The 26,424-nt window shown below is 48.4% G+C and overlaps 2 protein-coding genes across 2 annotated transcripts in view; both read left to right on the forward strand.

Annotated features, from left to right (window-relative positions):
- The window catches only part of ecm1b (extracellular matrix protein 1b), a 36,579-nt gene extending 21,145 nt beyond the window's left edge, over window positions 1-15,434 (forward strand). Inside the window, exons 7-11 of the mRNA XM_079502758.1 lie at window positions 6,060-6,277; window positions 6,677-6,971; window positions 7,774-8,006; window positions 10,046-10,133; window positions 13,222-15,434. Of these exons, the coding sequence (XP_079358884.1) occupies window positions 6,060-6,277; window positions 6,677-6,971; window positions 7,774-8,006; window positions 10,046-10,133; window positions 13,222-13,434 (1,047 nt within the window). The 3' untranslated portion in view covers window positions 13,435-15,434. The remainder of the gene's footprint in view (window positions 1-6,059; window positions 6,278-6,676; window positions 6,972-7,773; window positions 8,007-10,045; window positions 10,134-13,221) is intronic.
- A 2,018-nt stretch (window positions 15,435-17,452) lies between these two features.
- Window positions 17,453-26,424, forward strand: part of LOC306925168 (phosphatidylinositol 4-phosphate 5-kinase type-1 alpha-like) — a 40,899-nt gene continuing 31,927 nt past the window's right edge. Inside the window, exon 1 of the mRNA XM_079503858.1 lies at window positions 17,453-17,536. Coding sequence (XP_079359984.1) covers window positions 17,473-17,536 — 64 coding nt within the window. The 5' untranslated portion in view covers window positions 17,453-17,472. The remainder of the gene's footprint in view (window positions 17,537-26,424) is intronic.

The following is a 26,424-nucleotide window of genomic DNA, read 5'->3' on the forward strand; positions in this document are numbered from 1 at the left end:
TGGCACGGGGGACTCATGGCACGGGGGACTCATGACACGGGGGACTCATGACACGGGGGACTCATGACACGGGGGACTCATGACACGGGGGACTCATGGGGGACTCATGACACGGGGGACTCATGACATGGGGGACTCATGACACGGGGGACTCATGCCACGGGGGACTCATGACACGGGGGACTCATGACACGGGGGACACGGGGGACTCATGACACGGGGGACTCATGACATGGGGGACTCATGACACGGGGGACTCATGACGCGGGGGACTCATGACACGGGGACTCATGACACGGGGGACTCATGGCACGGGGGACTCATGACACGGGGGACTCATGACACGGGGGACTCATGACACGGGGGACTCATGACACGGGGGACTCATGCCACGGGGGACTCATGACACGGGGGACTCATGACACGGGGGACACGGGGGACTCATGACACGGGGGACTCATGACATGGGGGACTCATGACACGGGGGACTCATGACACGGGGGACACGGGGGACTCGTGACACGGGGGACTCGTGGCACGGGGGACTCGTGACACGGGGGACTCATGACACGGGGGACTCATGACACGGGGGACTCGTGACACGGGGGACTCGTGGCACGGGGGACTCGTGACACGGGGGACTCGTGACACGGGGGACTCATGACACGGGGGACTCATGACACGGGGGACTCATGACGCGGGGGACTCATGACACGGGGACTCATGACACGGGGGACTCATGACACGGGGGACTCATGACACGGGGGACTCATGACACGGGGGACTCATGACACGGGGGACTCATGACACGGGGGACTCATGACACGGGGGACTCATGACACGGGGGACTCATGCCACGGGGGACTCATGACACGGGGGACTCATGACACGGGGGACTCATGACACGGGGGACTCATGACACGGGGGACACGGGGGACTCATGACACGGGGGACTCATGACACGGGGGACTCATGACATGGGGGACTCATGACACGGGGGACTCATGACACGGGGGACTCATGACACGGGGGACTCATGACATGGGGGACTCATGACACGGGGGACTCATGACACGGGGGACTCATGACACGGGGGACTCATGACATGGGGGACTCATGACACGGGGGACTCATGACATGGGGGACTCATGACACGGGGGACTCATGACATGGGGGACTCATGACACGGGGGACTCATGACACGGGGGACTCATGACACGGGGGACTCATGACACGGGGGACTCATGACACGGGGGACTCATGACACGGGGGACTCATGACATGGGGGACTCATGACACGGGGGACTCATGGCACGGGGGACTCATGGCACGGGGGACTCATGACACCGGGGACTCATGACACGGGGGACTCATGACACGGGGGACTCATGACACGGGGGACTCATGGGGGACTCATGGCACGGGGGACTCATGCCACGGGGGACTCATGACACGGGGGACTCATGACACGGGGGACACGGGGGACTCATGACACGGGGGACTCATGACATGGGGGACTCATGACACGGGGGACTCATGACGCGGGGGACTCATGACACGGGGACTCATGACACGGGGGACTCATGGCACGGGGGACTCATGACACGGGGGACTCATGACACGGGGGACTCATGACACGGGGGACTCATGACACGGGGGACTCATGACACGGGGGACTCATGACACGGGGGACTCATGCCACGGGGGACTCATGACACGGGGGACTCATGACACGGGGGACACGGGGGACTCATGACACGGGGGACTCATGACACGGGGGACTCGTGACACGGGGGACTCATGACACGGGGGACTCATGACACGGGGGACTCGTGACACGGGGGACTCGTGGCACGGGGGACTCGTGACACGGGGGACTCATGACACGGGGGACTCATGACACGGGGGACTCGTGACACGGGGGACTCGTGGCACGGGGGACTCGTGACACGGGGGACTCGTGACACGGGGGACTCATGACACGGGGGACTCATGACACGGGGGACTCATGACGCGGGGGACTCATGACACGGGGACTCATGACACGGGGGACTCATGACACGGGGGACTCATGACACGGGGGACTCATGACACGGGGGACTCATGACACGGGGGACTCATGACACGGGGGACTCATGACACGGGGGACTCATGACACGGGGGACTCATGACACGGGGGACTCATGCCACGGGGGACTCATGACACGGGGGACTCATGACACGGGGGACTCATGACACGGGGGACTCATGACACGGGGGACTCATGACACGGGGGACTCATGACACGGGGGACTCATGACACGGGGGACTCATGCCACGGGGGACTCATGACACGGGGGACTCATGACACGGGGGACTCATGACACGGGGGACACGGGGGACTCATGACACGGGGGACTCATGACATGGGGGACTCATGACATGGGGGACTCATGGCACGGGGGACTCATGGCACGGGGGACTCATGACACGGGGGACTCATGACACGGGGGACTCATGACACGGGGGACTCATGACACGGGGGACTCATGGGGGACTCATGGCACGGGGGACTCATGCCACGGGGGACTCATGACACGGGGGACTCATGACACGGGGGACACGGGGGACTCATGACACGGGGGACTCATGACATGGGGGACTCATGACACGGGGGACTCATGACGCGGGGGACTCATGACACGGGGACTCATGACACGGGGGACTCATGGCACGGGGGACTCATGACACGGGGGACTCATGACACGGGGGACTCATGACACGGGGGACTCATGACACGGGGGACTCATGACACGGGGGACTCATGACACGGGGGACTCATGCCACGGGGGACTCATGACACGGGGGACTCATGACACGGGGGACACGGGGGACTCATGACACGGGGGACTCATGACACGGGGGACTCGTGACACGGGGGACTCATGACACGGGGGACTCATGACACGGGGGACTCGTGACACGGGGGACTCGTGGCACGGGGGACTCGTGACACGGGGGACTCATGACACGGGGGACTCATGACACGGGGGACTCATGCCACGGGGGACTCATGACACGGGGGACTCATGACACGGGGGACTCATGCCACGGGGGACTCATGACACGGGGGACTCATGACACGGGGGACTCATGACACGGGGGACTCATGACACGGGGGACTCATGACACGGGGGACTCATGCCACGGGGGACTCATGACACGGGGGACTCATGACACGGGGGACTCATGACACGGGGGACTCATGACACGGGGGACTCATGACACGGGGGACTCATGACACGGGGGACTCATGACACGGGGGACTCATGCCACGGGGGACTCATGACACGGGGGACTCATGACACGGGGGACTCATGACATGGGAGACTCATGGCACGGGGGACTCATGACACGGGGGACTCATGACACGGGGGACTCATGACACGGGGGACTCATGCCACTGGGGACTCATGACACGGGGGACACGGGGGACTCATGACACGGGGGACTCATGACATGGGGGACTCATGACACGGGGGACTCATGACGCGGGGGACTCATGACACGGGGACTCATGACACGGGGGACTCATGGCACGGGGGACTCATGACATGGGGGACTCATGACACGGGGGACTCATGACACGGGGGACTCATGACACGGGGGACTCATGACACGGGGGACTCATGACACGGGGGACTCATGACACGGGGGACTCATGACACGGGGGACTCATGGCACGGGGGACTCATGGCACGGGGGACTCATGCCACTGGGGACTCATGACACGGGGGACACGGGGGACTCATGACACGGGGGACTCATGACATGGGGGACTCATGACACGGGGGACTCATGCCACTGGGGACTCATGACACGGGGGACACGGGGGACTCATGACACGGGGGACTCATGACATGGGGGACTCATGACACGGGGGACTCATGACGCGGGGGACTCATGACACGGGGACTCATGACACGGGGGACTCATGGCACGGGGGACTCATGACATGGGGGACTCATGACACGGGGGACTCATGACACGGGGGACTCATGACACGGGGGACTCATGACACGGGGGACTCATGACACGGGGGACTCATGACACGGGGGACTCATGCCACTGGGGACTCATGACACGGGGGACACGGGGGACTCATGACACGGGGGACTCATGACATGGGGGACTCATGACACGGGGGACTCATGACGCGGGGGACTCATGACACGGGGACTCATGACACGGGGGACTCATGGCACGGGGGACTCATGACATGGGGGACTCATGACACGGGGGACTCATGACACGGGGGACTCATGACACGGGGGACTCATGACACGGGGGACTCATGACACGGGGGACTCATGACACGGGGGACTCATGACACGGGGGACTCATGACACGGGGGACACGGGGGACTCATGACACGGGGGACTCATGGCACGGGGGACTCATGACACGGGGGACTCATGACACGGGGGACTCATGACACGGGGGACTCATGACACGGGGGACTCATGACACGGGGGACTCATGGCACGGGGGACTCATGCCACGGGGGACTCATGACACGGGGGACTCATGACACGGGGGACACGGGGGACTCATGACACGGGGGACTCATGACATGGGGGACTCATGACACGGGGGACTCATGACACGGGGGACACGGGGGACTCATGACACGGGGGACACGGGGGACTCATGACATGGGGGACTCATGACACGGGGGACACGGGGGACTCATGACACGGGGGACACGGGGGACTCATGACATGGGGGACTCATGACACGGGGGACACGGGGGACTCATGACATGGGGGACTCATGACACGGGGGACTCATGACACGGGGGACACGGGGGACTCATGACACGGGGGACTCATGACACGGGGGACTCATGACACGGGGGACTCATGACACGGGGGACTCATGGCATGGGGGACACGGGGGACTCATGACACGGGGGACTCATGACACGGGGGACTCATGTTTGTTGACACCAACATGGAAGCTGAGTGCGTATCTGATCAGATAGGATCCAGATTCCAGACACAACATCCTCCACAGCTACAGGCCTTGACATGATCTAGTGCCAGACTGCCAGGGGAGCCGCCTGAAACCTTTCACCCGGAACGGTGAAAGGGAGTTGAAACAAACTGGCAGATTGTTTGCATATTTTCTCGAGATCACATTATCCCTGTCTTGGCACCAACTGACATGTCACATTGATGTTTACATTTAACTTTTTTGTTTTTAAAGCCTTAAATGCCCTAGTTTCCACTGTACATTTCTGATCCGTTTACTGCACCAAGATTCATATACGAGGTCATCCTCCCAAAAACTCCTATTAGTTCCCCTAACAACGCCTTAAATGGTAAATAAATGGTAAATGGTGCATTTATATAGCGCCTTTATCCAAGGCACTTTACAGAGATTGTGCATTACATTCACCCATTCACACACACATTCATACACCGATGCCGGGGGAAACCATGCAAGGCACCAACCTGCACATCAGGAGCAATTAGGGGTTCAGTGTCTTGCTCAAGGACACTTCGACACTAACTCTGTGGGAGCCCACTGGGTTCAAACTGGGATCCTTTCGGTTTCCATCCGGTCACTCTACCCCTGAGCCACTGCCGCCTCTTGAAAGGATCCCTGACTAATACGCCTTATATGCCTTCATACATTATGTATGTATGCATAGTGTATACATTCATTTTTAATTCTAGTTATAGAGGGCACTTATAATGTATTTAAGCGTTTAAAAATGATACACAAACTCAATCAAACTGAAGGAGAAAACCCTCCAGGGGCTTGAGAAGTGGCATTCTCCAGGAATATTTGTACATTCATAGGATAAAAACTACATCAACCTAATAGATATGCAGATCTATTACAAATAAACCATTAGACAAACCATTCATACAGAGAAAAAAAAGTACAATATAACAAGAAAAGAAAACGGCAGAACATATTATCACAATAGTAAAAGTCAAAGTCACCTTCTTGAATAATTGGTGAGAAGACAACTCTCATAGATGTTGTTGTTGTTGTTGATGTGGTTGCAGTGGGAGGCGGTCCTCGTGTCTTTCTGTAAAGAGGAGTCATCGGTGAAGGACAAGGTCCATCGCTGCTGTAAGAGGCCTGTCGGCGACCGTCTAGCCTGCTTCCAGAGCGAAGCCCCCAACGCCGGCTACCTGCCCACCCTGGAGGTCCCCAACCCCGTCGACATCCTCCCCACCCCACTGCCGGGCCTGGTCCCCTTCAACCCCGCCTCCTGTAAGAGGTACGTAACTTGGCTGAGAACAAAATGCTCTTTTGCATTCCTTAATTCAAACCTTTTATTTATTGTAGAAAGACATTGGAGGGGAAAGGAACTGGTGGGAATAACATGTTCCTTTCACGTGCTACGTCCAACCAGGGAAATCCCCCCCCCCTGTCAGGTGTAAAGAAGTGGCTTGGACTCCTCATGCAGTGAAGGAAGCATGAGGTCAGTCCGTTGCTCTCCCTAGGTTGGCGGAGGCAGTGTAGAGCCCAGGATTACATTAGATAATTGACACTGGGTGAAAAAATGGGGTTGCAAAATCGTATATCGTATATATATATATATATATACACTACAACCGTGTAGTTTATATATATATAAAAACAAAAAAAAGACTACAACCGTGTAGTTTCTGTCCAGGTCTGAGATGAAGCCCGGCAGCGTCAGAGGGAGGAAGAAGCCCAACAAGAGGCCCCTCCCCCCTCCGCCCGCCGAGAACGTGGACATCAACTTCCCGCCCGGCCGCCCCGCCGCGGCCGACGTCCAGCCGCTGTGCCGCTACCGCAAGCTCCGCCCCCGCTACGACCTCAAGTGCCTGCCGCGGCGGGGCTACGGCTGGCTGGCGCGGCAGTCCAAGACCGTCAACCGCCTGGAGCGCGCCTTCAAGCAGTGCTGCAAGGGGAAAGGACCGCTGCTGAGCTGTGTGGACGACAAGGTAACGCTGATGACACAGAGTGGTGGCAACTAGAGCACTAAACACTAAACAATTATAGTTTTTGTAATTATTATCATAATGTTACTGATGTCTGAGGTGGGTGGGTCTTTATCATAATGTTACTGATGTCTGAGGTGGGTGGGTCTTTATCATAATGTTACTGATGTCTGAGGTGGGTGGGTCTTTATCATAATGTTACTGATGTCTGAGGTGGGTGGGTCTTTATCATAATGTTACTGATGTCTGAGGTGGGTGGGTCTTTCGGGTACAGGTTGTAGTTCCGACATACTACTATCGGTCCGACTGTCATTAGACCGACACCCTATTATATACCCTGTAGACAGGCATGTGTTCGGGTGGAATTCACCCATGTTTACTGATAGAGTGATAGAGATAAATCCCATACACCCACAATGGTCTTTTTTATTTATTTATTTATTTTTCACTGGACCATTCTCACGTGTCCCACGAATGGGTGGACCAAAGGAGAAGTTCCCAGCTCCATTATTTTTGTTTAGGAATATTTAAAAAATAATACCCACGATTTTCAACGATTTTGCCCAACAATGATAGGGATAGGATTTGTAGAAAGTCGTAGTGAAATTTAAAAAAAAATATATTCAAAGATTTGCGCCACATTTTCACAATTTTTCAAAAATAGCAGATCCACAAGCTCGTTGCCGCGCTATGAGCTTGTAGATCTGCTATTTTTCAATAGCTACAGTATAACATAATACTTAAAACACCAAACGGGGTTCCCAGAATGGGTTAATAAGATTTCTGTCGATTAAATGTGCTGCAGTGGCGTCAGGAGATGGACCGGTTCTGCCAGGAGGACAAGGGGGGGAAGGTGAGCTTCCCGTGCTGCGCGGAGCCCGAGGGCGAGCCGCGCTACGCCTGCTTCCACGCCAGAGCCCCCCGCCCGGGCTATGAGGTCACCGACCTGCTGCCGCCGCCGGCCGACACCAACACCACCACGCCACTGGAGGTCTCCCTCGCGCACGTCTGTCAGAGCCACAAGGTCGTGAAGAAGAAGTGAGTGAGACCACGCTGCTGCACGGGAATATATATATAATATATATATTTTTTAATTTAGATTTTACCATCCGGTCTAGACCGGATCATACAGGATCAGGCAATTCACACTGAGAGGGACTGAATCCGTTTCATTGGAACCGTTTCCAAATACGGTTGCCTGGTCCCCGATGGCCATGATTCACATTGCCTGAGATTCAACAGCGCACCCGGGTACACTTGCATAACACACTTTGATCCTCCAGATGGCGGTGTGCTTGATGGCTGGTGCTCACGGACACTGACCATCAACTCTGCGACATTGTCTCCAATAAATCCAGACACACTGCATTGCATTGCCTCTTTTGGCTCTTTGCCGTTATACTACTTCACTGTCAGCCTGCCTGCTATTCACTGTGTCAGTCAGTTCTGTGCTCCAGTGTCGTGTTTGATATTAGTTTAATGGATTCTACTTTAGCATTATTATTATTTTGTTTTACTTTGGAAACTTTGCCAAGCAAAGCCCAAGAGCCACGTGTAGTCCAAGATCAGCGCGTACTGCGGTGCTGCGCGTATAGCAGATTCAACAGGAGAGGGGCGGCGTTGAGAAATGAGCTGGTGTTACGCGTCGTGCAGCGTCTGTGTTTTTTTTTGTTGACGCTTGGCTCGTCAACTAGAGATCAAGTCACGTTCTAAAAAAAAACAGTCCACTTCCTTCTTTAGGTACGCATGCATTCACATTGGAACGATCCGTATCTGAATACACTTCAACGGTCCAGAGACCCACCCCCCATGCGGTCTCGGGGACGGTTGGGCGATCCGCTCCCGGGAACGGTACGCATCATTCACACTACCACAACATCTGACAAGTGGTCCCGAGTGCGCACCCGGGACCATAGTGTGAATCACCCCTTAGAAACACAGACCAGGCTTTCCTCCGAGTTGGAAAGTCTGGTGACGCGAGGTTACTCTTATTGCCTTTCTGGCTGACTACTTTACTACAGCCAAATTCCAATAACGCAAACCTCTGCTCACTCCACACACACTGTCCTCCAGATTAAATCGTTTTTTTCCACAAAATTTGCTTTTGGAGGAGCCGAGACCGGAGAGCGAGTGCACGGGCTCTCCAAGCCCCGAGCCTGTGCTCATATTCTAAAATGTAAACACGTAAACGTGCCTCCATTTGGTTGCCCTACGCATGATATGTTTGTGCTGCGCCCCCCACGAGAGCGCTGCGTTTGCGTATCCTCATGCAGTTCGGCTACTTTCACCTCCAGTCGACTCGGCGCCGTCTGTACCGATAGGGACAGAATCATATAAACCATGTCCAGTCACCTCCCTCTGTCTTAGCCTGGTTAATAAACCAGACCGAATCAGCCGTTGGCAAAAAAGAAATGCCTACCAGCGGATTACGGTCTGGCGAGGCTCAGTAGCACGCCTCTTTCCTACAACCGAGAACAGGTCGGACCAATCGGGACACGGTATGCAATATGGGCGGGCTTTGGTACAGTGACGTTCAATGCTTGAGACCTTTGACTGACAGTAGCTCTGACCAATTGCGTCAAAGAGGAACCCGCCCCCCGGGAAATTAAATCCAAGTGGAGCCAGCCCAGACTGATATACCGCGACTGTCTGTGTCTGTCTGTCTGTCTGTCTGTCTGTCTGTCTGTCTGTCTGTCTGTCTGTCTGTCTGTCTGTCTGTCTGTCTGTCTGTCTGTCTGTCTGTCTGTCTGTCTGTCTTTCTTTCTCTCTCTGCTGGACTGTCTGTCTCTATCATTCACTCCTTTTCTCGCTCTCTGTCTCTCATTCAATTCAATGTGGAGCTTTATATTATCTGCATGAGAAACTTTAATTATTGAATAAAAATAGTGGCATAAACTTTAGAAAGTCTGATCTCTCTCTCTCTCTCTCTCTCTCTCTCTCTCTCTCTCTGTAACGTTTGAGGGCCACTGCTCTATATGATAGCATAGCGGTGCTGTGTTTTTTAATCAAATGAAGAATAGGTGAATAATAATGTCAAGCAGAACATAACCACTGTGTGACTGTTGTTGCCATTGCAGGTTCCCTGTGGGCTTCCCTATCCAGGGCTTAGTAACTCAATGCTGCTCTCTAGCGGCAGACAGCAGGACTGCATGTATTCGTCAGAAGGTGAGTAGAAAAGCATTTATTGATAAGTCTTTGTGTCTGACCTGTTTATATAGAGTCAGACAGGGTTTCAATTGCTATATAGATACTATATTTTAGTCATAGTTTTAGTCACCATAGTTTTTATTTAGTTTTTTCGTCAGTGACAAATAAACACTGCGACACATTGTGAGCTTGTAGATCAGCTATTTTCAAAAGATTTTTAGACATTTGAAAACATGAAATGGGACAGTCGGCATAATTAGTACTTTCTACTTTTGGTACTTCAGTACATTTTGATGCCAATACTTTTGTACTTTTACTCGAGTACATTTTGAATCTGGCACTTTTACTTGTAATGGAGTAGTTCTATATTGCAGTATTGGTACTTTTACTTAAGTAAAAAAAAATTAATACTTTTTCCACCACTGCGTAACAGGCTCAGTGCATTCACCGGCCTTGACCAAAGACAAGAATATAACGGTTGATCTGGTCGTCTCCGGGTCCACTAGGTTGATCTGGTCGTCTCCGGGTCCACTAGGTTGATGTGGTCGTCTCCGGGTCCACTAGGTTGATCTGGTCGTCTCCGGGTCCACTAGGTTGATCTGGTCGTCTCCGGGTCCACTAGGTTGATGTGGTCGTCTCCGGGTCCACTAGGTTGATCTGGTCGTCTCCGGGTCCACTAGGTTGATCTGGTCGTCTCCGGGTCCACTAGGTTGATCTGGTCGTCTCCGGGTCCACTAGGTTGATTTGGTCGTCTTCGGGTCCACTAGGTTGATCTGGTCGTCTTCGGGTCCACTAGGTTGATCTGGTCGTCTCCGGGTCCACTAGGTTGATCTGGTCGTCTCCGGGTCCACTAGGTTGATCTGGTCGTCTCCGGGTCCACTAGGTTGATCTGGTCGTCTCCGGGTCCACTAGGTTGATCTGGTCGTCTCCGGGTCCACTAGGTTGATTTGGTCGTCTTCGGGTCCACTAGGTTGATCTGGTCGTCTTCGGGTCCACTAGGTTGATCTGGTCGTCTCCGGGTCCACTAGGTTGATCTGGTCGTCTCCGGGTCCACTAGGTTGATCTGGTCGTCTCCGGGTCCACTAGGTTGATGTGGTCGTCTCCGGGTCCACTAGGTTGATCTGGTCGTCTCCGGGTCCACTAGGTTGATCTGGTCGTCTCCGGGTCCACTAGGTTGATGTGGTCGTCTCCGGGTCCACTAGGTTGATCTGGTCGTCTCCGGGTCCACTAGGTTGATCTGGTCGTCTTCGGGTCCACTAGGTTGATCTGGTCGTCTTCGGGTCCACTAGGTTGATCTGGTCGTCTCCGGGTCCACTAGGTTGATCTGGTCGTCTCCGGGTCCACTAGGTTGATCTGGTCGTCTCCGGGTCCACTAGGTTGATCTGGTCGTCTCCGGGTCCACTAGGTTGATCTGGTCGTCTCCGGGTCCACTAGGTTGATCTGGTCGTCTCCGGGTCCACTAGGTTGATCTGGTCGTCTCCGGGTCCACTAGGTTGATCTGGTCGTCTCCGGGTCCACTAGGTTGATCTGGTCGTCTTCGGGTCCACTAGGTTGATCTGGTCGTCTCCGGGTCCACTAGGTTGATCTGGTCGTCTCCGGGTCCACTAGGTTGATCTGGTCGTCTTCGGGTCCACTAGGTTGATCTGGTCGTCTTCGGGTCCACTAGGTTGATCTGGTCGTCTCCGGGTCCACTAGGTCGATCTGGTCGTCTCCGGGTCCACTAGGTCGATCTGGTCGTCTCCGGGTCCACTAGGTCGATCTGGTCGTCTCCGGGTCCACTAGGTCGATCTGGTCGTCTCCGGGTCCACTAGGTCGATCTGGTCGTCTCCGGGTCCACTAGGTTGATCTGGTCGTCTCCGGGTCCACTAGGTTGATCTGGTCGTCTCCGGGTCCACTAGGTTGATCTGGTCGTCTCCGGGTCCACTAGGTTGATCTGGTCGTCTCCGGGTCCACTAGGTTGATCTGGTCGTCTCCGGGTCCACTAGGTTGATCTGGTCGTCTTCGGGTCCACTAGGTTGATCTGGTCGTCTCCGTCACTAGGTTGTCAGCTTTTGGTGGCGTTTATCAGCTTGTTTGTTTTAGAGAGGCGCCTGTAAGTTCAAAACATTATTCTGTCAGCTGGCTTTCTTTCTCTTTGTTATTATTAACTTATTTTGACCTGAGATCAGATTCTAAAAATGTCTTCTACATCCTGACAGTTTTCTGAAAAAGCTGTTTCTATGTCAGTGGTTCTTCGATTTAAAAAAAATAGCAGACCTACAAGCTCGTAGCGCGCCACTCGGTGGCGCGCTATGAGCTTGTAGATCTGCTATTTTTCAATAGCTAAAGCATAACACCAGAAGGGGTTCCCGCCCAAAATGGGTTAACTTATTTGACATGGGAAATGTCATCTCTTCAATATCTTATCCTAAAGCTACGGCGACATTAGTTTGACACTAAATGATACACAAATCAGAATCTAATGTACTCGTATGATTATAAAATTAGATCTACTGTATATAGAGAAAGGAATATCCGCACTCTCTTGAGTAGTGTTCTTATGAACTTGTTTATTTTCGGGCAGCAATGACACACAGACTTCTAATATTGCTCTCTTTTAGTTTTTCCCACATAGCAATAACTGCAGGGGCACAAAAGATAAAAGTACATATGTTGTCGTGCACGTAATTTGTCCTCTCACTAGATAGTTTTTTACCCGTTTGTATGAGGGTGTAGATAGATAGTGGGCTCCATTTTCGTCACCGCTAAACCCCTTATCCCTAAACTTCTTTTACCTTTTTTTTTTTTACTATTTTGAAAAACATTTTGAATAGTTCAACTAGCCAATCTACATTGACACGCTGTGAGCTTGTAGACTGGCCATTTGAACTATTCAAAAATGTTTTGCAAAATATTTAAAAAAAGGCAAAGAAGTTTAGGGATAAGGGGTTTAGCGGTGACGAAAATGGAGCCCGTCTCCAGTGATCACGATCATATCAAATTAGACCTGACACCGGCATTAATGGCTTAACGCTGACACTTCTTGCATGTCATTTTCCCATGTCTGTCATGTCATGTCCATTTTCTGTGTATTTTGTTTTTCCTTGTTATGAACCATGAACGACAGCTGGGGAAAATGTCCAGCAACCTGTGCTCGTCCAGGAAGCCGTCGGCGTCCCCTGCGGTGCGCCAGTGCTGTCACCCCGCCTCCTCCTCCTCCTCCTCCTCCTCCACCGCCTCGGACCCCGGCCAGTGTCTGGCCGACATCCTGAAGGATGCCGTAACCAAGGCGACCGCTGCCCCGCGCCAGAGGAAGAGGATCTGCCCTCTAGCATCCTAAAGCACTGGTTCCCAAACTGTTTCACGTCAAGGAAGGACCCCCAAAAATGATACTCATTAATTAGCCTGCTGACAACCCCCCCCCCCCCCCCCCCCCCCCCCCCCCATTTGAAAATATATGCCAAGGACCCCCATAAGAGATTTTTTTTTACGGCTCTCGCAGTGATTTTCAACCATTTTCATTCAAGGGTCCTCCGGGGTTTGACCTGAATTAGGCTTTTCACGACTTTTCAAAAAATAGCAGACCTACAAGCTCGTAGCGCGCCACTCGGTGCCGCGCTATGAGCTTGTAGATCTGCTATTTTTCAATAGCTAAAGCATAACATAATGCTAACACCAAAAGGGGTTCCCGCCCAAAATGGGTTAATGGCATATCTGTCTATTGGACCCCAATGCATATTGTAAAATCAAAGTTAATTTAACTCAGAGTGTACAAATGGGTTCCATTTGTACACTCTTGAGTTACAGACCCATAAGGGTCCATTTGGTTATCATTTAGCTGGGGACCCCCTGGAACTCCCTCAAGGACCCCTAGGGGTCCCCGGACCCCACTTTGGGAACCACTGTCTTAAAGAGATAGCGGGGAAATAAATGTCCCTTTTTGTTACTATGATGAATAGACGAAAATAGACGCTCTACATTAAGATGGCAACGTGTCTCGTTGTGATGTGTTTGGCTAGTTAGGTTCATTTACTCAAAGACACATCGAACACATGAGATCCGAGTCGTTGTTTTCAGCGTTGGCTCAAAGCAGAAGGTGCCATATTGTGTAAAATAAACAACTTTCTCCTCTTTGTGACCTCTTTGACACATGGTTATAAAATATAATAAAAGCCGTCCGTAATATTTAACCACTTTAAACCCTGGCCTTTACCTTAGAGTAAAATAGAGGAACCAGTAAAATCGAGAAACCAGTAAAATCGAGAAAAACTGAGCGGGGGGGCGTCTGTTTTTCCGGTGCAGGTCCCCTCCGTTTTTCCCCTCTCCACCAAACGTCTTAGCCGAAAAATAGCAGATTTACAAGCTCACAACAGTGTCGCGACAACACGCCGCCACTACCACAGTAGCTTAGTAGTAGGTCGGTTTTGTTCAGCGAATGTTTGCCTATTATTTACGTGCTCAGAATATCGGATAAGGATTAATTCCACCTTGATGGAGGTGAAATATTGTCTTAAGTTTTGTACATGTAAACGGACCCGTGAAGGAGAGCCATCTTCACCTGCCAAAGAAATCCCACTTAAGCATCGTTAGAATGCAATGAATGTTGTGTTTATTATTGACCTCCTGCTGCCGTCTCGTGTCTTCATGGCACGCGAGTTCTGTCCAGGGCTGGACGCAAATTAAGTACATTTACTTGTCAAGTATATATGTACTAAAGAAAGGAAAAACGTTTAAGAATCTGTTCTTTACTTGAGTATTTGTATTTTTTTGGATACTTTGGATACCACTACATTTCAAAGACAAATATTATACTTTTGACTCCACTAGTTTCCTAAGAACTGAAAACCACATATTTCTGGAAAATCTGTTTTTTGTTTTTTTCTTTTGAATAGGTACTTATCTACACAATATACAAAGTAAGAACAATATAATGGTGTGTAAAACTGTAAAAGTTTCCACGGACAAGGCCAAGTATTTGCCACGGACACATCTTGTCCGCTGAAAATAGCCGATCTACAAGCTCAAAACGCGTCGCAATGCGACGCGTTTTGAGCTTGTAGATCGGCTATTTTTGCTATACGACAGTCATATGCACTGTGTGTGGCCCTCTGGAGTGAGTGTGGAAATACCTTGGCCCTCGCCATCGTCAAAGTTGCCCACACCTGTAATCTACATCACGTATAATTGCACCACTGACTACCACTAATCGTTTTATAAGCTGCTCATTTCCACTTTGTTCACAGGAATGATGGAACTGCAAGACCAGTTCGAATCTTTTATTATGTGTAAGATTACAATTTAAAACGTTTCAAATGAATAAAGCTATATTTTCAAAAACTATCAGCAATATTGTTTGGTGAGCTTTATATATTGTGTGTGTGGATATTGTTGCTTTATGCTTGAATTTCTTTCCAAGGGAAATGACTGCACCAATTAATAAATAGGTCTATTAGTTAAGATGCTAAATATTATTGGTGACAACACCATGGAAATATTACAATCACACAAGAAAGCACAAGATTTCGAAAAGTCATTAACCTCTTAAACCCTCTTGAGTAGGCTGGACAGAGAGACTGGACTGTACATTTCCCTCCCTCCACACCAAATCTCATGATTGAAAAGTGCTCCAGATTCAAGTTGAATATGCCTACTGAAAAACAAGCTCAAGATATTTGACACTGTCCAGCTGTTTGAGAGACTAGCTCGACAGGCAGGCAGGCAGACAGACAGACAGACAGACAGACATGACAGAGACTAATAGATGGCTAGCCTCTTTCAGAGTTACACTATATAAACAACCAACAACTGCAACCCACAATTCAAGCTAATTTACAAGAAATGTGGCTCCTTCAAAATCGCTCTCAAAGAGCACTTACGGGCAGCTGCAATTCGAAACTGGTATAGTATCATAGTATTCTTTAAATGTTTTGATGAATTGAACATGGAGGACGCTTATGTAAACAAGTCTTAGTGATTTTTTTTATCTAGTTAGTTTTGTTTTGACCTGTAGGCCTCCCTTGAACTGTACCCATTCTGCAAAATGTTAATACAATGTTCGTTCAATCAATCAATCAATCAATCAATCAATCAATCAATCAATCAGCTTTTTATTATCATCATCATCACATCATCATCTTCATCATCATCATTAATACATTAATGTATTAGTTTTGTCTTGTTTAGAAAGTGTACAGCGTGTACTTCCGGTGTTGGCCGCTAGATGGTACTGTGTTAAAAGCACAGGGTTAAACAGGCAGCGTGTTGTGAATGATGAGAGGCAAGAGCAGCAGTGTTGCCATGTCCGCTTGTTCTAAGCCACCTTGGGCTTGTTTTTTCTCTGAAGTTTCTTGTTAATTTAGTTGTTGCGGGTTGCCGTTTTGATTGAATACTTTATTAACAGTTTGCAGGAAAAAAAGCACAGGAAAGCACAGTTCAATAAAAGGTCTGCTAAGAGGTTTTTAAACCCAAGAAAGCCCATGGCTTAATTGTTTCCATTGTGGTCCTTATACTTATTACTTCATCTTTTTTTTATTGATGGTTTGATGTTTTTTTGGCTTGATTCTAAAGTGTATAGTTACTTAATTGGGCTTGTTTCTAGTTGCTTATTTGGGCTTCTTTCTAAATTGTAATTGCTTAGTTGGGCTTGAGTAAATGTACTTTATACACCACTGTCAAACATGGAGTGGGGAGTGCAACAAACAACAGACCTTGTGCAACCCAGATTCGGCACAAACAAGGGACTACATTCTTTTCGCTCCTATGCCACCAAAATGTGGAACGTCCTACCAACAGTCATTTAGACATGCGAATCCCTTGACTCCTTCAAAACAGCTCTCAATGGCCCCCGTACAATCTGACCCTCCCCCCCACCACCCACCCCTTTTTCCCCTCACTGTATAGCATATGTTTCTTTTCCCTTTTTACCTCCTCTATGATGAATTCCTGTTTTCTCTTTTTTTTGCTTGTACGTCTCTAAATGTTTTGATGAATTAAACAAGGTGGACCCTCTTGTAAACAAGTGTAATGCTTTATTGGGTCGTCCACTCACAGTTGTGCTTGAAATGTACTGTAATTCTGCAAACTGTTAATACATATTTCAATCAACCAATCAAGCTTCTTTTGGGCTTGTTTTCATAGATAGACTATGGAAGTCCCTCCAAAAAATTTATAAAAATCACAAATAAATAAATAAAATCCACAATGAAAAAATAATAAATAATAAAAAAGCGCAATGATATGAATAAATAGAATACATTATGGATTAATCGGACCGAGATTAATCTCAAATCACTAATATGCCTACTAAAAAAAATTACTTATTTCTGACGCAAATAATCTGTCATGTCTGGCAACCCAGGCAGAGCCAGACAGAACCAAAATGGCGACCGCTGTAGCAACGGCAGCAGCATCCTCAGAGCCCACTACTACAGCAGCACAGACAGGTACAACACAACACTACACACAGCACAAACACACAGCTGTTTCACCGCGTAAACATCTGGATAACGGTCACCTGACGGCCAGCCCCAGGTGGGGGCAGGAGGGAGGTGCAAGTGCAATTAGCAACAACAAGTTGCAGCTGCGGCTAATTAGTTAGCAGCTAGCCGTTAGCCTGTCGGTGAAGTTATCATCAGTGTATCTGCAATGCAGTTGTCAGTGGTGTGTTTATTCTCTCGGTGTCATTTGTAGTTTAGTTTAAAACCTGTGGTTTTAATTTAAACCCTTTTCATGGTAGCAAGGGTCATTATCTATTCGGCATTTGAGCCACACGGAACACCATTTGTTGAGATTTAAGCCCCTCAGACCCCAAACTAAAGCATATTTTGTGTGTTGTTGTTGATGAGGATTGTTGTCCACAATTCCATGCTGTATTGATGTTGGTACCATTAGGAGAGAGATAACCGGCAAAACGTTGAACAAAAATAACAATTCTTCTACATTCTCTAATTGTGTCTGTGCACTTCTTGTAAATTAAGTAATGCATGCTTAACACAAATCATTTTACACTCATGAGTTAAAGATCTATAAGGGTCCATCATAGCTACCAACTCTCCATCATTTAGCTGGGGTCTGGGGACCACCTGGAACCCCCTCAATGACCACTGGTTGAAAACCGCTGTCTTGAGTGGATATAAGGCTGTTATCAGTGCTTTATGAATTATGTTAGTCATTATTTAACTAAACACATTACACTTTTAGTGTGTTTTAGTTCATTTGATTTGATTGATTGAGGGGTGGGGGTCAATATGTTGTGTCCTATTCTGACTTCATGTTATGGTTGTTGTGAGCAGAGTCACCACCAGCGATGTGTGTGAGTGTGTATAATATCTCTCTCACCCCTTCCACTAGTCTGCTTCAAACCAGATTCTACAAATGTCTTCTAAATCATGAGTTGTATGGGGAAAAAAGACGAAAAATATCTTTCTATATCAGACAGTTCTCAATCTATTTCATGTCAAGGACCCCCAGAATGATATGTATTTGGCAGCAGACCCCCATCTCAAGATGCTTTGTTCCAGGGACCCCGCCAGAAGCAAAGATTTGTGCCACATTTTCACGATTAAAAAAAAAGCTTTTATATCTGCTTTATTCCAACATCTAAAGCTAAAATAATGGTTCAAGTGGTTAAAAGCGAATGGTATTGGGACATACAGTAGTATGAGTTCCAGGACTTAATGGGTCCAGTAGATTGTTTAGTCAATAAGTTCCTGTCTGTCGTAAGGGAGATGTTACAACCACATCACGTTCTTGCCTCGGTGGTGATGTGGTAATGGAGGAGTATCCATTCACATGGACTCTTTACAGGTGATGTGGTAATGGAGGAGTATCCATCCATATGGACTCTTTACAGGTGATGTGGTAATGGAGTTATGGAGGAGTATCCATTCACATGGACTCTTTACAGGTGATGTGGTAATGGAGGAGTATCCATCCACATGGACTCTTTACAGGTTTGTTTGATCAAATATAGAGGGTCCAAGTGGTGCTGATTTTGCAGCTCACCAAAAGCTATAACTCACTAGTGTGTGACTGACTGGGGACAATTTCACGATAAATTCCATACGATTATTGGGAGCATTTCTTTTTTTATCACGATAAACGCTAATAATGTGAATGCCGCGATCTGGCTTTCAAGACCCGTAAGGGTCCATTTAGACCCCTGGTGGTCCCGGACCTGAGGTTGAGATGCAGTGAGGTAATCTTATCTTATACTAGTTGTTTGTGAGTGTGAGTGGATGGGCAGTTTGAGCCAGTGGGGGTCCTAAGTATGTCTTTGTTGGGCGGCAGTGGGTCAGCGGTAGAGTGGCCGGTAGCAGCCAGTAGTTTGATCCCGGGCTAGTAGCCCCGGAAACCCAGACGTTTTTATTTCCAGGGACAAAAAAAAAGTCTGGGGCTGAGTCCACTTCAATTCGGCATACAGTAGCGCAAACGTCGATCACTCTGCTGATTTCTGATCGTCTGCACCTTTGTTAAATTGACGCACACACGCACACCCGTACACACACACACACACACACACTCCTCTCTCTCTCTCTGTCGCTCGAATTAATTAGTCTCATGTCACGCAGCTGCGTCTAGATTCTCCCGGCGGATCCTGCCGGGAGCTGCCTATGCCATAGAAAGAGCAGGACGCTGAACCCCTAATTGCTCCCGATGTGCAGGTTGGTGCCTTGCATAGTTTCCTCCACGTTCTGAATGTGTAAAGCGCTTTGGTTAAAACTTAAGCGCTATATAAATGCACCATTTACACTTTTTGTGAGTGTTACAGTGAGTGTCTGACTGTCTCAGAGCCCGTGCTGTCCAGGCAGTTTGACTCAGCGGGTTAAGAATAGTTCTAGTATCATGGTGGTCTCTAGTCGTTTGTGAGTGTGAGTGGACGCCTGGACGGTCAGTTTGAGTCATGGGGGGTAAGAATAGTTCTAGTGGTGGGTTGGTGGTCTCTAGAGTCCGTTGCATGACAGGCAGGGAGCGTGTGTGTGTGTGTGTGTGTGTGTGTGTGTGTGTGTGTGTGTGTGTGTGTGTGTGTGTGTGTGTGTGTGTGTGTGTGTGTGTGTGTGTGTGTGTGTGTGTGTGTGTGTGTGTGTGTGTGTGTGTGTGTGTGTGTGTGTGCGACGCGCGTGCGTGCGTGCAAAAAAACCCACAACAACCACTCTGGGTTACTCTGCCCGTTATCCTTGAACAGCAGATAAGAAGGGGTTAACGATACACGCATGTTAATTTCAAGCACCCACGGTTTGATATGCATTAGGCCAAGGGTTCTCAAACCTTTCAGGACGCGATAATTACACCGATTATGATTATTTAAAGGTACAGGACGTGACAGTAGTATACAGACGGCTGAGTTTTTATTTAACCCATTTTGGGCGGGAACCCCTTTTGGTGCTAGCATTATGTTATGCTTTAGCTATTGAAAAATAGCAGATCTACAAGCTCGTAGCGCGCCACCGAGTGGCGCGCTACGAGCTTGTAGGTCTGCTATTTTTGAAAAATCGAAGAAAGACTGACATAGAAACATAGCTTTTTCAGAACTCTCAGGATGTAGAAGACATTTTTAGAATCTGATCTCAGGTCAAAATGGGTTAAACCAATGACTTTATTCAAGACTTATGTTTATATATATTTTTTAAAAGAGTAGTTTGGAGTGACGCAGACACACCAGCTCAGTTTGGCACAGACAAAATAGGCTGTTTTTCAAATGAACTTCCAAACAAGAGACGAGTTGGAGCCTCATAATCGGTAGACATTTCACCGACACAACATGACCCGATATGACCCGATATGCCAAATGAGGCCATATCGTTGGCACTAGTTGGGTATTGGAGGCATATCATTTGACTCGGAAGTTGGCTCTACAGAATCACAGATACATATTGTGGAAAATAGCTGATCTACAAGCTCACATGTTTGCCCCTTTCTTACGTAATATTTGACAATTTGGCTGATTTGGTATTAAAATGGTCTTAAAAGTCATTAAATATAAACACTTTATAAATGTGCAGATAGCCTGTAGGCTATACTGTATGTTGGTTTGTTTACTGTTGAGTGAGAACACATTTGTTGTTCTGCGCGGGACGTTCCTGAGCCGTTTGGGGGCAGGTTTGGGGGAACATTGTTGGGGACCCCCCCCTCCCAAAATAACCAATCCAATTCCTAGTGAATTGAACACATTCATTGAGATGACCGACGATTAACCTGTTACTTTTGGGAAACGGCAGACTAGACATTATTTCCCAAACATGCTACCTCATATACTGTTACTATACTGCACACAGATGACACCGTCCGTTTGTAGCTACCTCATATACTGTTACTATACTGCACACAGATGACACCGTCCGTTTGTAGCTACCTCATATACTGTTACTATACTGCACACAGATGACACCGTCCGCTTGTAGCTACCTCACATACTGTTACTATACTGCACACAGATGACACCGTCCGCTTGTAGCTACCTCACATACTGTTACTATACTGCACACAGATGACACCGTCCGTTTGTAGCTACCTCACATACTGTTACTATACTGCACACCGATGACACGTCCGTTTGTAGCTACCTCATATACTGTTACTATACTGCACACAGATGACACCGTCCGTTTGTAGCTACCTCACATACTGTTACTATACTGCACACCGATGACACGTCCGTTTGTAGCTACCTCATATACTGTTACTATACTGCACACCGATGACACGTCCGTTTGTAGCTACCTCACATACTGTTACTATACTGCACACAGATGACACCGTCCGTTTGTAGCTACCTCATATACTGTTACTATACTACACACAGATGACACCGTCCGTTTGTAGCTACCTCATATACTGTTACTATACTGCACACAGATGACACCGTCCGTTTGTAGCTACCTCATATACTGTTACTATACTGCACACCGATGACACCGTCCGTTTGTAGCTACCTCATATACTGTTACTATACTGCACACCGATGACACGTCCGTTTGTAGCTACCTCACATACTGTTACTATACTGCACACAGATGACACCGTCCGTTTGTAGCTACCTCATATACTGTTACTATACTGCACACAGATGACACCGTCCGTTTGTAGCTACCTCATATACTGTTACTATACTGCACACAGATGACACCGTCCGTTTGTAGCTACCTCATATACTGTTACTATACTGCACACAGATGACACCGACCGCTTGTCACAGAAATGGATGTGGTTTGTTTTTAGAATAGCCTGTTTCTCACACATTTCTAAAGGCTGACCATGTCTTATAACTCTCTGGGGCGGCAGACTGACACATTGCAATGAATGTGCACAATCTCGCCCAAAACACACCACAATTAAATGCTTGAGAGTGATGTTTGTAAATGTGCTTCCCCCTCACAGGAAGGCGTGAGGTGCCCTTAGGAAAGATCGACGGATAAAGACTTACTCATAACAAAAACAAAAAAACATGTCGAAGAAGTATAACATATATATATGCGTATTGCGTAGATATGTGGGTGACATGATGTGGGTATATGATAATGGGTGCCACGGTGGTTAATTATCACTGTTGCCTCACAGCGAGAAGAGGTGGAGTTTCTGTGTGGAGTTTGTTAAGGCAGGCTGTAGGACACATACTCAGAAGGACTTGAGCCTATCAGTTTGTTAAGGCAGGCTGTAGGACACATACTCAGAAGGACTTGAGCCTATCAGTTCAGTTTGTTAAGGCAGGCTGTAGGACACATACTCAGAAGGACTTGAGCCTATCAGTTCAACAAATGGGACAGTAACAGAGTGAAACTAAACGGCACCACAGGGGTGTGACGGATGAGATGATCTCAGAGGAAATGGCTGTACTGCAATTTAAGAGGAGATACTCTTTTATAAAAGGGGTATTATTAAATGTTTACATCTACATTCCTACGACAAGTTCACACGGTCCCGTGCGTTTACGTTGGGGTTTCTACAGGGTAGTACTAGTGGTATTCTGGCTTCCTCCCACATCAACATGCAGACATGCATGCTGGGTACAGTAGTCTGGGTCCAGTGTCCTTGACCAAGGTACTGGCATTACAACTGGAGTTGGTCCCAGAGCGCTCCTTCCTTAGGTTGGATTAATTGCAGAGAACAAAGTCGAATCAAATCAATGGATCAAACTTGAAAGTTTGTCAGGAGAAAAGCAGGTTTTTCCAACGTGCTTCACTGCAGCATGTTAGAGCTGTTGTTTAATGGCACACTAGATTAACTGTGTCACGGCACCAACCAAACCCTGGGAACTGAACTGAACTGAACTTCCATGGGGGCCTCGAGGCATTTGGAAAGGCAGTGCGTAATATTGTATCAATGGGCCTGTTAGGACTCAGCCGGCCGGGTCTACCTGTTTTGTGTCGTTTCTCAACCCAACCGACGTGTTGTGAGTCATCCGCTTTGTCACGGTGTCACCAGAGGCTCAGGAGGTAGAGCGGCCGGCCCGGAAAGGGAAACCGTGAGGTTCCCATTTCGATCCCTGTGGGCTCCCCCAGAGTTAGTGTTGAAGTGTCCTTGAGCAACTTGTCTCTGAACCCCTGATTGCTCCTGAATGTGCAGGTTGGTGGTGCCTTGCTTGGTGTGTGTGTGTGTGTGTGTGTGTGTGTGAATGTCACACAATCTATGCAAAGGTGTATGAATGTGTGTGTGACTGGCCCGAGGGAAATCACTGTGCGTACGTGCGTGCGTGCGTGCGTGCGTGAATGTAATGCACAATCGATGTGAAAAGCTTTGGATAAAAAGCGCTATATAAATGCACCATTTACCATTTTACTCTCCAGATATCAGGACTCAGTTCTGGAGGAGAGCCTTACAGCGAGGTATTGGCATGGGCATCATGGGCATGTGTGTGCGTGCGTTTGTGTGTGTGTGTGTGCACGTGAGAACAGAGTTTGCTGTGTCGTGTTCGTTAAAGGGTAAGACCACTTTTTTAGAGGTTTGGGTTGTTTTCTTACCTTATTATGGGCAAACTAGTCCATTCCATGAGTTATTTCGCTCCGTTGTGTTGTTTATTAGAAATTTGAGAAATAAAAAAAGTCGCTCATTGACTTTCATTGTAACAGGGAAACAAACAGCTCTCAAAGTCAGTCTTTTAGCACATGAACCAACGCAACAAAAGCTGATTCTGACAGTTTATGACACCAGGAAAACTCATACGGTTTTATTTTTAATAAAAAATGTCAACTTTGTCTTGTTTTGACTAATTTGTGTAGAAAGAAGATCCGGTAGGTATGCCTACACTAGAGAACTGCGGATGAGCTTTTTTGTCACCCTAATCCGCCCGTACATATTAATGATCCGCCCGTTATCCGACCGCATTAATTAATTAATCCAATTGATATATCCGCAACCACCCGAAATCCGCTGCAGGGATAGCCAATCTACAAGCTCACAACGCGTCGCTGGCTCGCTGCGACGCGTTGTGAGCTTGTAGATCGGCTATTTATAAGTTGTGTCACTCACCACTGCCGACAGTTCACCAAAGTTACGGTTGTATATTCCCATTTCCATGGCAACAAGGCTGCCGTCCGTTCAGTCAGTCACGTTCGCACATCGCAACGAACGTCTTTTCATGTGGCATATATCCAGCCCTCGCTCCCATGCAGTCCCATGGCACCGAGTCCCACGCCAAACTTATATTCTTCCCTTCTGTTTCAGTTAGTTGTAAGTTTCTTTCATACTCTCAGCTGCCTGTTAGCCTAGCAGCTAGCAGCCCACTCGTTGTTGTGGTCCTTCTTAGCCAATATAGGCGTCTAATTTGTGCCTGATGGAAAATATTAAAATACTACTAACGCACGCATGCTGAGATTTTGTGCCTTTTAAAAAATATATTATAAGACTATAGATAGATATCATTAATTTATTTCCGTTTTAAAAGTTATAAAGCCTATAGATAGATGGCTGCCATTCATTTATTATTTCCAGCATTATTTCACCCGCGGTTTATCCGATATTAATTTATAATATATTGAATTGACCCTAATCCACCCTAAACTGCGGTTCACCCGCGGCAACCGCGGCTAAATCCGCCACCCGCTGGTCTCTAGCCTACACCGACCGAATCACTGCTGTGAAAAACGATCTGATTGGACCAAAACGGTACACCACTTCCTTATTGGAAATGACGGGGATGTAAACACATGGATTTGATCTCGTCCGCTTGTCACTAAAAACATACACAATGGACGTGTTTGAGGGAGACACTTTAGAAGACACTTTAGAAGAAGTGTGTAAAGTGTCTGTGTCTGGGACTGCTCATATGCGAGGCTGCAGCTGGATGCATCTCAAACAGCGTGGAGACTTCTGTTTACAAACGAAACCTCGCAAGACGACCCGCGAGAGTTGGGAACGCCGTAGCACTGCTTCAGTCTATCTCCGACTAAAATAGTAACTTTATAAATCTATCTTAAAAGACGAAAATAAAACCGTATGAGTTTTCCTGGTGTCATAAACTGTCAGAATCAGCTTTTGTTGCGTTGGTTCATGTGCTAAAAGACTGACTTTGAGAGCTGTTTCCCTGTTACAATGGAAGTCAATGAGCGACTTTTTGTCTCCACCAGGCCGAAGGCATGGGGAGAGAGTATGTTTTGCACTCCGTCCGTGTGTGTGTGCGTCCTTCCTTCCGTCCGTCTGTTACCAGCTAATCTCCGGCACCGTTAACCCGGTCGATGCCAAACTTTGCACACACACTCCCTGGATGCCAACGATGAACCTCTGCCCCGCATTTTCCAGAACGGCCTGTTATAGCGCCACCATGAGGCAGCTTTTCACATGTTTTACCTAAAACTGCACCGATCTGCGTGAAACGTTGCATGCACACTCCCTAGAGGCCAAGGACAAACCTTTGACCTGCATTTTCCGCATCTGCCTTTTATAGCGCCACCAGGAGGCCGACTTTTGTAAAACACATTTTTTGATATTACTCCTCCAGATTCTGTCCAAAAATCTCACAAATCGTTACACAGTATCTCTATGGTCATGTGCTCAAGTCGGATCTGTCCGATATTTCATATTCCATCCTAATTGGCTAGAATTGGCTTTCACAGTTTGCAAGATTGCCCCGTTTTGAACAAAAGCCTCAAATCATGAACGCAGCATGCAATTTACGTGAAATCTTTCACACATTTTCTTACTGGGCTGAGGAATATATCCCACCCTTTTCACATTGGCCTGTTATAGCGCCACCAACAGGTTGATTTTTGCAAAACACATTTTTGGAACAAAATGCCTCAAATCATCCAATTGCCATCAAAGGCAAACATGTTTATATTACTCCTAAACATTTTGCCAAACATCTCACACAGTCCTATCCTCCTGGTGGAGACCTGTG

The sequence above is a fragment of the Electrona antarctica genome, assembly GCF_951216825.1.
Source record: "Electrona antarctica genome assembly, chromosome: 6".
NCBI classification, from domain to species: domain Eukaryota; kingdom Metazoa; phylum Chordata; class Actinopteri; order Myctophiformes; family Myctophidae; genus Electrona; species Electrona antarctica.